Source organism: Hippopotamus amphibius, chromosome 15 (assembly GCF_030028045.1).
Source record: "Hippopotamus amphibius kiboko isolate mHipAmp2 chromosome 15, mHipAmp2.hap2, whole genome shotgun sequence".
NCBI classification, from domain to species: Eukaryota; Metazoa; Chordata; class Mammalia; order Artiodactyla; family Hippopotamidae; genus Hippopotamus; species Hippopotamus amphibius.
The window spans coordinates 4,486,857-4,501,611 of record NC_080200.1 but is presented as its reverse complement, the minus strand read 5'-3'; the positions used below and the strand labels follow the sequence as shown (position 1 = coordinate 4,501,611).

The 14,755-nt window shown below is 55.9% G+C and overlaps 1 protein-coding gene across 12 annotated transcripts in view; it reads left to right on the top strand.

The window, feature by feature from the left end:
- The window catches only part of RANBP3 (RAN binding protein 3), a 51,367-nt gene that overhangs the window by 12,548 nt on the left and 24,064 nt on the right, over positions 1-14,755 (top strand). For 4 of the 12 annotated variants that reach the window (XM_057708607.1, XM_057708608.1, XM_057708603.1 and 1 more), the window contains exons 2-4: positions 5,112-5,958; positions 6,064-6,119; positions 11,467-11,655. In XM_057708607.1, coding sequence (XP_057564590.1) covers positions 5,928-5,958; positions 6,064-6,119; positions 11,467-11,655 — 276 coding nt within the window. In that variant the 5' untranslated portion in view covers positions 5,112-5,927. Of the gene's footprint in view, positions 1-5,111; positions 5,959-6,063; positions 6,120-11,466; positions 11,656-12,153; positions 12,313-14,755 lie in introns of those variants that run through there. The other 8 variants (XM_057708611.1, XM_057708609.1, XM_057708610.1 and 5 more) reach the window with 6 other exon arrangements.

The window sequence follows — 14,755 nt, the reverse complement described above, 5'->3', positions numbered from 1 at the left end:
CCTGGAGAGCTTTGTCCCCTGCAGGGAGAATGGTCTGTGGCCCTTGGGTCAGGAGGCAGCCTGCACCTCAGGGACCCCCAACTTCTCTGGAGCCGTCTTTGGTTCCTCTGCTCCAGACAGGAACTGCCCGAGTGTGGTTGGTGCTCACCTTCCAGGAGCTTCTGCGCTGGGCCACGCAGGTGTGAGGGGTTGCGCTCCACTCCTCTCGCCCTGGGCAGGGGTGTTTCCCATCTGTCTTTGAGGGTCTGGAGCCTGATGATGCCACCCTGACCTTCCTCGAGTTCCTCCAGTGCAGCCTCATTGCTCCCCACTCCTGGTCACCTGGCTAAATGCTGCTCGTCCTTCTGCTTAAGTGGCACTTCCTTCAAGAAGCCCTCCGTGATTTGCTCCTTCTCTGCAGCCTCACTGGGTTCGGTGCCCCATCCCCATGCGCTGAGTCCTCTGTATTTTCCCTGTGTTGTAATGTGCAACAGAGTCTGATGTCGGCTCCTAGCAGGCAGGAGACATGTCTCTCCATGTCACCACCGCATCCCAGAAGCCAGCATGACGCCTGGCTCACGGTGGGCACGCGGGTGTGTGAAATCACTGGAAGTTGTAGTTGCCAAGTGACTCTCGTGGTTGAATCTGTGAACGTAACAAGAGGTGCAGCTGGAGGAGTGATTCCCAGGCTCAGCTGGGTGGGCAGGACACCCTGGCAGTCTCAGCCACATCAGCAGTGCCCCTGGGAGCAGGGAGGGGTCCCAGACATCTGGCAGAAGGGTGGCAGGGGAGCAGAGATCTGCGACTTTCCGCACGTGGGCTTACCTGTGTGTGCTTATCACCAGGACTGCAGAGACCACATCCGGAACCCGAGCCTGGTCCTTGGGGATGACAGCTAAGCCACCCCAAGGTTCGCATCCAAAGCTCACAGTTGGGTGGAGGGTGGCAGGGGATAGGAGGGAGAACCCCTGCTGTAGGCCGGGGTGTCACCAGGGGCTACTCTTTCAGCCTCTGTCCAGGTTCGTCCCTGGCCTCCCGCTGCCACCCCCATGCCATTTACCCAGGGGCTCGGGGAGGCAGGGGCTTTCTCTGGCCGGGGGCTGGGATCGCAGTTGGGCTCGGGCCGGGTGTCATCGGGGGCACAGGAGCTGAGGAGGGGGGCGTGCAGAGGAGGATGGGGGAGGGGTTCAGACCAAGAGCAGCCACCTTGGACTTGGCATCGGCACCTTGGGAAGCTGAGGTGAGGACAGCGCACCCCAGATGGTAGCACCTGCGCCACCCAGAGCAGGTCTGTTCTTGGGGGTGCCGAATCCCACTCCACTTCACACAGCAGTTCTCAGGCCTCGTCACGGGTGTTCCTGGAAAGGGGTTCCCTAGTCAGATAACTTTGGGGCACAGTGGGTGAAGCGGGTCTCCTTACTGTTGGTTTTCTTCACCCTTCTTACGCTGAGGAGTCAGCGCTCCAGGCGGGCTGCTTTTTGACAGACTAGTTTGATCGGGGAGCATTTCACAGAACCAAGAAACAAGCACTTGGACAGAACCTGGGTCAGATAGCCTGTATTTGGTTAACATTTTAATATTTTAGGTCTTTGTGGTGGCCTGGGTCTCTCTACACATCTCTGGTGGTGGTTTTCCCTTCACTTGTGACAGGAAAGCTGGGCTGGGGCTTCAGGCAGGTCCTAGAAGCCTTGTTGCTCTGTCCCCTGTTCGTTCCCCAAACGTGGGTATCAGTTGGCTGGACGATGCTGCTATTTTGGTGACGACCAGAGGCAGTGGTGACGTGGGACGGTTAAAAACCAGTCTGCCTGGAAGAGGCTGCATGTGCGTGTTGTTGGTGTGAAGTCAGGACTGATTTGCAGTTTATAGTCTTTGGGCCCTAAAGGGGCTGAACAGAAATGAAACTCGCGTGGCTCTGACTGAAGTTCATGACCGCCAAACCTGCGCTCCGCGGGGGTCCCTGTGGCCCCCGAGGTGGGCTGCCAGGACCCAGGCCTCCCCGGTCCCAGCCTGTGTGGCGCCCAGCATTTCACTTGCTCTGTAAGTGCTTGTTGAGCACAGGTTCTGTGTGAGACTGCGTTTGGCTCTGAAGATACAGAGGTGAACACAACAGAGGCCCCGCTCTTACGGAGCTTACGGTCCAGGGGAGGACACTGCCAGTGAGCAAATGAGCAAATAACCCCCCAGAGCTCCCGGGCTCAGCAGCACTGGCCAAGTAAACAGACACACTCCCTCCTTTTTCATCAGATGTTCTGCCCTGAAGTTTTTCTGCCCCCACCTTCCTATTCCACATTTTTCCCATGGTGCCTTGCACAGAATAAGGGCTTCATAAATGTTTATGTGATTACATAGCAGCGGGTGCTCCCATGTGAAGAAGTACAGAGGGGGTTTAGTTCAAACATTTATTGGATGGGTCTTACGTGGCACGCACGTGGTAACAGGCCGCACGCAGAGCTGTTGTGGATGCTGTGTCTGTGGTCTCTCAGCGTCCCTGACAGGTAGCCTCGGTGTAACCCGTGCAGGATATAAGCCAGAGCAGGCTTCAGGAGCCCAGTTCAGACTGGGAGCTTCCTAGAGGAGGTGGTTGTCTGTACCTGGATGTGTGTTGGCCACAGAAGAGGTGAGGATGTCTTCGAGGCAGAGGGACTAAGCCAGGTGGGATTCCAGAAGGGGCAGAAGCGTGGGGCATGCCGGGGATGGGGGCTCTTCAGGGCCACAGTCATGGTCGGTGGGGGGTGGCCCGTTTGGAGCTCCTTTGATCCTAGTCAGGGAGGACGTTGCTAGAGTTGAAAGTGTATGAGTTTCACATGAGTGGTTCTGGCTGCTCTGCACAGGCTGCACTTCAGGGGGTGAGGGCAGAGGCAGGGAAAGAAGGGCGGTCTGAACTCCAGCAGTGGAGGTGATGAGGGTGGATCTGCTTTCTGAGCGCGGAGCCCCATGTCCCCCGTTCGCTGCCCTCAGCCCCCAGCCACGCGCGTGCCCCGTCGCAGTGCAGGAGGGTCTCTCCAGCGATGGGACCTCTCCCAGCTTGCGCCCGGACCCTGCCGTGCAGTCCAGAAGGTGCTGGGCAGGACTTCCACACCACAGACAGCCCCCTTCTGAAACTCACTCTGTTCCTGTCCTGCCCCGGGGACCCACAGGCAGTCCCTCCTGTGTGCCTGCACGTCAGCCCGCACAATCCCAGCACCAGAACACGCCGCCTCTACCACCCAGATGCTCCCTCTCCATTCCAGTCCTTCTTTTCGGCCTGGCAGTCATTTTCTCCGTGCCCCCCTCCCCTCACCCGTCCCTCCACCAGATACTTACGGAGTCCCGGGGGGGCCGAGCACTGCCCTCAGACTGTGGGACACGAGGGGCACAAGGCAAAGCCTCCGACCTCGCCGAGTTGATGTCTTATTGGGGAGACAGACCGTAAACCCGTACACACGTCGTGCGTCAGGTGGTGGTGCCTGCTGTGAAGAGAGAGAGAGCATCTTGGCTTCACTGTGAGGCCTGTCCCGGGTTTCCTCTCCAGGGTATGGTGTGTGTTTAATCAAGTCTGCAGTGGCTAGGCCTTGCCTCTCAGAGAGGCCAGTGGCTCTCAGAGGCAGAGGGGCAGAAATCAAGTCAGGCCGGCGGAAGCATAAATCGGCGTTTGCCAGCTTCCCTGGAGAGTCAGGGTGGGGTCCGGTCAGCTTTGGGCCTGCTGACCTGGGGCCTCCAGCCATGTCTCCAGGGCTCAGTTTCCTCCTCCATCCCTGGCTCTGCTTCCTGCTGGACTGGCTCTGCTCCAGGGCCCCTCGTGGTGACCCCCGGCTGCTGGCAGCCCCAGAAGAGCAGGAGCGCCCCTTCCCCAGTAGCTGCCGCAGAAGCCCCGGACCCGAGTCTCGTTGGCTGTCAGCGGCCTGGCCTGGGGCCTGGGGCCGGGGCATGCAGTACTCTCCTCCTCGGGCCTGGAGCCAGGGCTGGGCTCTGACTAAACCGTGGAGTGGGGGAAGGGGGGCCCTGGGCTGACCAAAATCCCAGCTCCTTCCCGCATGCCCCGCGCCTGGCAGCTGGCCAGAGTCGAATGCAGAAGTGAGGCTGGGGCCTGGACCCGCAGCCCCAGGTGCTAGGCTTGTGGGGTCCCTGTGGCAGACGTGGTGTGGAGAGGCTGCTGCTGTCCCCAGAGTCCCTCCAGCTTTCCTTTGTTGTCACTTACTGCCCAGCAGTAGGCACGTTCGTTCTTTCATTCATTCCCCCGGGGTTTGTGGAGCAGCACCGACGCGTCTGTGCTGGGGGGTTTCGGGCCGCGTGGAAGACCCTTCCACACCCCCACCCTCCTCCCTTGTGGCACTTTGGTCTCATAGAGGTCATTTACCCCAGTGATTGCATGGGCTGTGCTGGTGAGGACTGTCGTGTTGAATCGGACCCAAGTGCCACACGGCTTCAGTGAACACAGCGGAGGGAGTGGTCACCATCGGTGGGCGCTGGCCCCAAAGTCAAGATTGGCGTCTGTCCTGCACCTCTGTGGGGCGGGAGTGCTGGGGGTGGCGCGTGGGACAGTGTCCATTTGATCGTCTCAGTCTTGTCCTGTTACTCCCCAGACCTCGTCCCCACCCCGTCGTCTTTATTGCGGGTGGTCACCATCGCCCCTTCTGCAAGCTCTGTTCTCTCTGTGCCTCCCCCACTCCCTTTACAGCCGTCCCAGATTCCCAAACCCTCAGCATCCCACCATCCGCCCCTCAGGCTCCCTGTCACCCTAGGAGCTGGGCCTACACACCGGCCCCTCCCTTTCAGGCTCTTCTTCCTGGGGCTTCAGCACAGCTGCCTCTTCTCAGGGACATTTCCCTAATATTCCAGACCAGACCCCCTGACCAGATCCCAAACGAGTGCTCTCGTGGCCCTCAAACTGTGTCTCCTCCCGCGTGGCGGTCCTCCCGGGTTAAAGCTGTGTGAGTGCAGGCTCCTGGTTCACTTCGTTTCCCCACGACTGAGGGAGGGGGAAGGGCTGTGCGGGTGCTCCCTAGCTGCACGACCCGCCCCCACCAGCTTCCCATCCACGCCGCCCTTCGGGCCTCGAATGCTGAGGGAGGTCCTGGGTGTGCCCGCAGGGCCTGTGAGCACACCCAGAGCCACGTGCCCAGGGCCTCCAGCCCCGTCCCCCCACCCCCCAGGTTAAGGCGGTCCTCGTCCAGAGCTCCCTGGCCAGCAGCAGGGCCTTCCTGAGTGGCCGCCGCTTGGGGGCAAGCGGCAGAGGGCCGTGGACTCAGCTGCCCGGATGGGAGACAGCCAGCGCTGCCTGCGGACGACCAGCAGCATCTTCCTGGTCCGGTGACGGCATCCCAGAGGGTTTCTTCCTTCAGCAGCAGCTGTGCAGGACGGACTTTCATACCTCTCACAACTCCACACGTTTTTTATTTTTTAAACGGGCCCTCACTTAAAGACCCGGATGGAACGCAGGGCTCACCCGAGCGGAGTAAGCTCTCCACAGAACGTGTGCCCCGTGGGCAGAGGTTGCAAACGGGTCGCCCCCGGCCCTAGCTGGCCTGCAGATCTGGAAAACATAGCAATTAAAAAACCGAGGGAATTCCCTGGCGGTCCAGTGGTTAGGACTCGGCGCTTTCACTGCCAAGGCTCAGGTTCACTCCCTGGTCGGGGAACCAGGATCCTGCATGCCGCATGGCGTGGCCAAAAAAAAAATTAAAAACCTAGTCTCCAGCCTTTGAACTTGGGGACCTGCCGTCTCTGCGCCTCGTTCCTGCAGCACCGCCGTTGGTGGCGCTGAGCAGCAGCCCCCAGACACCCTGCAGCCTGCCGCCCTCCCCGCTGCGCTCCCTGCGTGCCGGGGCCTGTCCCAGTGGGTCGGGCAGCCTTTGTACTGGTGTGCGTGTGCACACGGGAAAGTGCACGTATCCCAGCACTGTGTCAAGTTTTCACAAACTTAACACCTTCCCGCACCCGTACCAAGAAACTGTTCTCTAAGCGATTTGATGGTCTTTGGAGTTCCTAGCTTTATATCAGGTTTGTGGTTTTTTGTTTGTTTTTAACTTATTACAAACAAATGTAGCTTTGTTTACTGTACAAATATAGTGTTGGGGGGAAAAACACCAATTTTTCTTTTTGCAGAAAAGCCTGCCATTGCTCCGCCCGTCTTTGTGTTTCAGAAGGATAAAGGACAAAAGGTAAGGGGCCGCTGTGTTCTCCCTTCACCTGGGTGGTTGCTCTACCTTGTGTTCTCCCAGAGCTCTCTCTCCCCGGTCGCATGGCCGAGGATGCTTCTGCCTTCGAAGCCTCCACGCTAGTCTTTGGGAAGAGGCCCGGTGGCTTTAGGTTCCCGTGGCACGAGGCTGAGACGGGGTGTGTGGGACAGGGCTCAGAGGCCCTGCTGTAAAAAACAGTGGTGGAAAGCTTCCCTCTAATTGCTAATGATGTGCCTTAGAAGCACTGCTGTGCATTAGGAAACCTGGTAGGACGGAGAGAAGGGGGACCCGGTGGGGTGGGGGGTTGGCGGGGGGAGGAGAGAGAGGGAGCCGTGCTGGTTAAGGGGAAAATAGGACCTTTAAAGACTTTAGGGGGATTTTTTTGGCCCCAGCCAATTTGGCGTAAATGCACTGAGCATACTTAGCAGTTGGCTTGCAGTGTGTATTCACCACCCATCTTTGTTAAAAGGTAGCTTCCGCCTCGGGCTCTAAATGTCTCCTTTGCCCTGTTGTTGGAAGTACCTCGCCCAAGTCATGGTAATGAGCGAGCAGCCCGTCAGAGGTGGGGTGGGGGGGGGGGGGTGCAGTTGCGTGCGGTTGTTTACCCCCAAGTCATGGGGTTGTGTCCCCCGTGACAGGTCGGAGTGGAAGGTCCAGGCTGTGTCCAGAGGTAGTTGATGTTCTGTGGTGAGGACTCCTCCTGCTCATCCAAAAAAGGCTGGTCCCTGCCCTCAGGCCCAGGGACGGCAGCTGTGATGTCATAACCACGGCAAGATTTGAGAGTGACCCGTGCGCTGCGTTGTTCTGGGTGTTCTGAGATCCACGTGTCTTGTTGTTGAGGACAGCATTGGAGGGGCTCCTTGGCTCAGGGCTCGTGACCCACAGGCCAGGTGCTGGGTGGGTGTCTGGTCCCCCCATGGGGGGCCGGCTCCCCGTCTGGGGGCTCCCGGCGGCCCAGCTGCTGCTTGTAAACCCTGCGCCTTGGTCTGAGGAGAGAGGCCAGGCTTCTCGTCCTGAGCGGTCCTGTCTTCCCAGACAGCGATCAAGGGCTGTGCTGGGAAGGGCGTGGGGGGGGGGGAAGCAGCTGCCGTAAGACCCCCGCCCACACCCCTGCAGGGTGTTTCCTGTGTTAGCTGGGGCTTATCTGCTAGGCTTGTTCTCACGTTAATCCTTCCAGTGTGAATTCTCATGCCGGAGAGGCACAGACCACGAGGAAATGTTCTTTCCGTTTTGTTTGAGTTTTCTCGGTGGTATTTTCAAGATATATCAGCCTCTGCTGTCTCCTCTCCCTTGGGCCCCGACCGGTTCGTACAGCTTAATGACACATGCTTGTATCATTTGTCCTGCGGAGGAGCCTATGTGCTTCTGGCTTTTAGAAGTGGATGCGTTTGGGTTCTGCTTCAGGTGTAAAAGTCACTTCTCTTAGGTTTTCCATAAAGTGAGGATTTTCTAGAATTTTGAATTTTATGATGATTCTCCTTTGAACCACTTTTAGTTTAAAACAGGGGTCAGCTAACTAAGGACCGCCGCCACGGCTGTTTCTGTCAGCACAGCTGTATTGGCGCGCAGCACCCCGGCCCTGCAGGGAGCTAGGCCGCGCCCGCGCTGTCAACAGCAAAGTGAGCGGTTTGGACCGAGACCAGGCAGCCTGCAAAGTCGAGCATGTTCCGCGTCTGGCCCTTTACAGAAAAGGGTTGCCGGCCCAGATTTGAAACACGTGATCGGAATGAATAATTCCTAAAACCTGAAGACTTTCTGACAACGAGCAGGGTGAAACACTAGCATGTAATGTTTATTTGGCTGAATTTAAAATGCTTTTAAAATGACTAATTCTTATTTCAGTACTGTTTTCACGGTTGAGGGGGTTCTGTTGCTTCGTAATTCAGAGGCTGACTTAGACGTTATCACCTTCAGAAGCTCAATGCCGGTTACATCGACGGGGTGAGGCCGAACCCGAAGAGTCTCCAGGGAGATGCTCGTCATCATGAAAACGTGCGCATCAAAATATTGACTCAGTGCCAGCTCTGAATGGGCTTCTAAAAATAACTGACCTGCAGCTCCTCAGAGTTCGGCCTCTCCACGGCTGTCACACTTGTGTGACGAGATCTCCGGAAGGGCGCGGAGAACCTCCGCGTCTGACGGCAGAGGCCAGGGGAGCCTGCGTGTCCGTTGGGGCTGCTCCCTGAGCTGCCGGGCGGGCAGCTGCGCAGTGGACACGAGCCCTCCTGCCTTCTCGGCCACTGTGACGGCTCGGACGTCGGCGGGAAGGAAGCGGAGAGGCTCGGACAGCTGCTCCGTGTCTGTGTGCGTGGCTCCCTGGCCCGGGGGAGGCGACGGGAAGGGGGGTCTGCGAGGAGCGGCCAGGATGATACTTGTCACCAAGTGAGACCTGGAGACCCTCCCGCTCTCCGCCTCTTGCCGCGACTTCACCCCTCCCTCCTCACACCACAGAAGCAAGAGTTGAGAAGATCTATTCAGGTTGCTGTTGTTTTTTTCTGAGTGAGGTTTTTTTCCCCTCTTTCAATTTTTCGATTTTGAAAATTGTTTCAAATCCCCAGAAAAGTTAAAAGAATGGTACTGCGGAGCCTTGGGTATCCTTCACCTGGCTTCACTGTTAACACATTTATCATAAACGCCGGAAACGCTCGCGTCTAAGTTGTGCCCACCTGAGGGTTCTCCCCTAAATACTGCAGCAGGTGTCTCCCAGGAATTCTCTCCATGGCCCCCGTGCCATGGTCACGCCTGAGAAAATGATCGTTAATTCAGAAATACCCTCTACTGTACAGTCCACATTGAAATGTCCTGATTGTCACCCAGGTCCCTATAGAGCTGGTTCTTGAGCCACTTCAGTCCACGGAGATCAAGACGTCCCATTGTCAACTGTGGGACCGTTACCTCCTTTCAGTGAGTCATCTCTAAACCAGCAGTGCTGCAGGGGGAGACACTCCAGGAGCCCCCGGCCCCCTTCAGAGGCCCAGCTGTTATTACTGAATCACGATCGAGATAAAAGATTTGAAATCGAAAAGAAAAAAATGAGGCTGCCAGCCCAGCGTTTTGGTGTTGGTTTGGTGACAGCCACACAGGATTTTCTATCAGGCCCACAGACTGAGTTGCATTCGCAGCAAACCACAGATCGGTGGCGGTGGCCTGCCGGTGGCATCCCTTGGTCTTGGGACAAGTCGTCACATCCTCCCACTGTTCTGTGTTAGAGCAGCAGGCAGTCGTGACGCCTGAAACCCCAACCCAGAGTCAGACTGGCAGCACAGGACTGTCTCCACTGCTTTCCTGTTCCCGAACTTCCTCAAGGTGGAGCTCTTCACAAAATGCTTGCGGTTCCATGTACTTGTGTTTTAGGGGCAAAGATGAAACCTTCTTTTCGTAACCGCCTTGAGTGGAGGCAGTGTTTTTCTCTTGAACGTGAAGAGAAGTTGAACCTCCTTCTGTAGTTTGTTTCACCATTTGTGATGACTGAACGTTTCTTTCATTTACTTTATCTTCCAAATATTTGTTCATCTGAAGGCAGAAGACTTTGGGGTTGCACTAGCAGGATAATGTCTGTTTAGCAAAAGGACAGAGCAGTTACAACAACAGTCTGCTGTCGGGCAGAAAGCAGGGTGTCACTGACAACACCAGAAGCGTCCTGTGTGTCTAACAAGCGTATCCTGTGTTGCGTGGTTTTTTGTCAGCCACGTATATTTTAGGATGATGTCAAAGGCTGCCAAAATCTCAATGTCCCATGTAACAGGCATGTTGAAAAACTACAGCCTCTGTCTTAGTTCTTTAGAGCTTACTTATCTCGTCCAGTAGAAGCACTCAGAGCCAAGGAGAAGATGCTGGAATCGCGTTTGTATTTCTTTTTGGTCCTGCGACACAGGCTTCATCTCAAGCCCACCGTGCCACAAGGGGCATTTGAACATTTATGTTTGAAAAGCAGGGATTAAAAAAAAAAAATCCAAGTGGTTTTGAATAGAGATAGGCAGTTTCCCATAGAGCTCTGGGTTCCATTTCCTCTCATCAGGTGTTAAATCTCTAGCCATAAGGTAGCAGCAGACCGGTGCGTGGACCGTCCTCGGTGCCCTGGAGAGGTTTGAGGAGCGGCCTGGGAAGGAAGGCCTTTATGTGCGTGTATCCTCCCCTGCATAGGAAGAGTCAGTTTGGGTGACTTTTCAGACGTATGGATGAGTTAACGTGTTGCTTTTGCTTTTCTAAGAATGTTTGAAAGTTCTCTTAAATCCTCTGTATAGCTCCTTTCATCCAGCAGGCGAAACAGGTTTAAAAATAGTCCCAAGTCCTGTCTAAAGAGGTTTCAGTCACTTCACAGGCAGGAGGAACACAGCCATGTCTTCAGGGAGACAGGGTGGCCCCGTGGTCATTTAGTTCATAAAGCAAAACAAACGTGTGGTGGGTGGCGCCGGGCAGGAGGTGTGGGGACTAGAGTCCATCTGTTTGTTCCAGGACATCAGCTTTGTAACCCACATCCCAAGAAGAGTCTTGGCCACAGATCCCTCGGCCCATGGAAGCCCCTCCAGAATCCCAAGAACCACCTCAAAGGATGCCAGGGGTTCTGTGCTTCCAAGGACAAGGACTTCAGGGACCAGCTTCCCCTTACCCTGGCTGTTTTCTAGATAAGCCCTGGCCCAGGACATTCAGGGTGAACCTGGGAGAATCCTAGGCCAAGGGGCTCCCTCCTTCAGCTGGACCCCCACCCACCTTCCCACTGTGTCTCTGCCAGCTCTCGGGGTCACCCCACACTTGCCCTCACCAAGCAAGAAAACGTTCTTCCCTCTAGGGTTTAAGCAGCGCAGGTGGGAAGGTGCTGGCAGGGATGCAGCGAGTGCAAAAGCCCTGGCCCTGCCACCCCACCTCTCCTGGTGGCCAGACAGGGTGCTGGTACCCACCTACCCTCATGAGTATGTTTGAGTGGATGGGTAATAAGCCCTGGGGACAGCTTGACACGATGGCCCCATTCTCCTCTGCTAGAGGCACTGCCCCCTTTTTGGTCACCAGGAATGTGTTTCCTTACTCACTGCCATCTCCATGCCGCAGGGGCCACCTTGCAGTTTTCAAAATGAGGGTGTGGCTTCCTGCACACCTCAGAGCTCCCTGCAAGTCCAACAGCAGCAGGTCCACGTTGGTTCCCCTTCTGTCTGTGTGCAGGGCCGGCTCTGTGGAGCAGAACGCGGTAGCACACGCAGGCTCTCTTGACCCAACCTCCCAGGCAGGAACTGCTGAAGGTCGAGCTTCTCTAGACCTTCCCCCGCCCCCCGTCCCCTGCCCCACGTTGCAGGCTTTATTTACATTGAAGGAAAATTGTCTTTTTCGCTCCCAGTCCTCTGCAGAGCAAAAAGACTTGTCGGATTCAGGAGAGGAGCCTCGGGGGGAGGCTGAGGCCCCCCACCATGGCACGGGTCTCCCCGAGTCAGCTGGTGAGCATGCCCTAGAGCTTCCTGCCCCCGCTAGCGCTTCCGCCAGCGCTCCCGAAGCCCAGCTTCTTCCTTTTCCACGAGAACTGGCAGGGGTAAGTCCACCTCCACCCAGCATCCCACGGCCCGGGGCTCCCAACCCAGACTGGCCCCTTACCCTCCGGGCCCCTCAGAGCCAGATTCCAGGTCGTCCACAGCTGCTGATAATGAAAAGACGACAAGGCTCTCTTCAGCTCTCTTTAAATCCTGCTGCCAAAAAGTCGGGAAAGAGCAAGTCTCCTTTTACCTGAGACTTTTCTAGTTGGGGGAACGTTTGCCCTTAGCCAGAAGCTAATCCTGGTTCCTGAAGGAGGTGAGGGGTGAAACGAGGAACTGAGCAGCAGGATAGCACCTTCCACATCAAATTCATCCCCTTCTCCCTCCTTGCATTTTTCCTTCTCTCCCTACATTTGGGCATTCAATTCAGTATCTTAGAAACACAAAAGGCTCCGGCTTCCTTGATCTGTAGGAAAAGGTGTCTAACGCAGATTGCTTTGCAAGACCAGTTATGTTTGGACTGTGGTTGGGCTGTGAACTGCTTTCTTCAATCAAAGCAGGAAGAAGAAGAGACTCTTCCTTTGAATCCAGAGGGAATCCCTTGAGCCCTTTATCTTTGTATTCAGAAGGCTTTTGAAGATTATAGGTGGAGAAGATTGTGAACTCCCCAGAACAAGAGATGTCTTGAGGTTTTGGAGTTTGATAAGTTGGGAAAGGTAAACATTATCCTACATTCAGGATCAAAAACCTCCTCTTCTTGGTACCTAGTGACAGAGCCCCCATTCTCACGACAGGGAAGAATGAGTCTTGGGAAAGCAGAGAATCCCACTCTGCCATGCTGAACCCTGGGCGGCCTTGCAGGGTGTCACAATCCCAGACCTTACCCTAGACCTTTAGCAGCTCCCCGTGTCCCGTCACCAGCCTCCTGTGTCCTTAAGGAAACCACTGAAATTCACTTAGAGCCCCCAGACCCTGGGACATGCAGGAAGAAGTGATGTTCAGCCAAGGTGAGGTTGGAGCCAAATTGTAACATTTTGGAGAAATCACTATGTGGCGGGAAAAGAAGAAAGAGTCTTTTGGGGGGTGGGAGGGCGGGGGGGTAGTCCTTCGTGCCGGAGAAGTGGGCTTGGAGTAAGGAAGCCCAGGAAAGGTTCCGGCCTGCGGCACGTACACCAGAGAGTTCTGGGAGTACAGTCCTCACACGAGGGCTGACAGCAGGGATTCAGAGGTGGTCATTTCTGGGCTTGGGGTCCGAGCAGCTGCTGGAACCTTGAATGAGTTTCGTGCCTTCAGCTTTCGCAGGACTTGTTCTCTGTTCCCTGAGGACAGGTGATGTCTGCATGGATCTGCCCTTGTGCTGGGGTTGAAAAAAAACACAGTTTACAAAGAATCTCCAGCTGAAGAGGTTGAGGGTTTTCAGGGGACGGTGGCCAGTGGTCGAGGCTGTGTCATGGCAGCCGCCCTTCCAGAAGCGAGGCTCTTTCGGGCCCCTTACTTCTAATGCCCACTTGGTGAGACGGGGACTGTGCAGGAAGTACCCCGGGGGCCTCTCCTTCTGCCTGTGGCCAGTCCAGACGGTGATTTCTGAGACCTGGCCACCGGAACTTGACTTTTCAATTCTTGTGGACTGTAAATCAGAGGCTCTAATTCCAAGAAAGTCAAGCAGTGCCCGGACTGGCAAATGCAAGGTCAAGCGCGATGGCAGGGAACCTGGGGGTGGTTGTTAACGTACCGTGGGAGAGAGCCGGGGCTGGGGGCAGCGGTCTCTGAATGTACCAGTGTCGCGGCCAAGGCCGTGCCCATGACACGCATGTGCACTGTGTGGTTTTAACATTTGTCACCGTAGGATCGATCCCCGGTTCTGTCACAAGTCCCAGCAGCACCATCGTCACATCATTTGTGACAGCTCTGAGCCAACCAGGGCTTTCTCTGCTGGTTGGGCATCAAGGCAAAGTAAACTTTGTTTTTTAGGTCAGTCGGGGCCTAGATCAAGGTAGATGGAGCCCGAGCCCAGCTTCTTCCTGGGCTGAGCTGGTTCTGTGGGAACTCAGACGAGCTGCTTTTGCATCAGAGCAGATTTGGAGCTCGCTCTATAGCACACCAGAGTTCAGGGAACATCCACGCGTTACCTGACAGGTCTCATCCCTCACGTGTGGCCTGTTCTTTATTCCACGGTCCCTTGGGGAGTGTAAGGCTGTGAGTTCTTTGTGATAAACAGTGGCTCGCTGAATTGTTGCCTGTGAAGGGCCCTTCGCACCTTCCAGTCTCATCAGAACTCTGACCATTGAAGACTCGGTACCAGGAAAAAGTCTCAATATGTCAGATTTCCTGGCTCTCAAAAGGCAGCTTGAAGGAGACCAAACCACATCCAGATTAAGGTCTCTGTTTGATCCGGAGAAAGCGAGCGTTCCCAGTGCTCACTGCGAGTCTGGCTGAAGTCTGCCGGGCTGAAGCTCTGGCCAAGGCACTGCCGAGCCTGAAATATGTTTCTGAGACCCACCAGGAAGCTTAGAAAGAGTCTGGGCTGAGTCCGCTCATCCTCTGGCACCTGCACGGGGTCTGACCCTCGTCCTGCCCCTGCCCGGTGTTCACATCTTTGGAGGCCACCTCTCTCTTTCTTTTTTTAGTGTCTGCCCTTTTGGTAAAAGTCTCTGAGCCGGTTCCCTTGGTCACAGAATAGACAGCAGCAAATTGGCCAGTGGTCCACATGAAGGCGAGGACACCTCAGCAGCCCCCTCCCTTAAGTGATTTTTCGTCCCAGGCGTCCATCTTCCTGCAGCCCCAGCAGCGGGCTTTCTAACTGGGCCGTCCAGATATGGGAGTCACTGAGCTCCAGGCAGGCTGAATGGTGTCTGGTGTTTTCTGGAAGGAATTTCCCTGGCATGGTTTTGCTTTCTGGTCTTTTCCGGGAGGTCAGGAAGGCAGTGCCGTTCATTCCTGCTCGCTGCCCGTTTGTCTGTGTCTCAGTTCCCTCCCTCGTCCTGGACTAGCCTGGCACCCTCGTCCCCCCGAGGCCACGCCAGGCAGCCTTATGAGAGCCGTGTTGCGGGTGAAGGGTGCAAGCCTTAGCAGGTTGAACGATCGTAATTTTCATTGTTTCGTCCTTTACACAAAGATCAGAAGCTTCTCACACCTGTGGTTAGGCGTTCCCTCCTATTC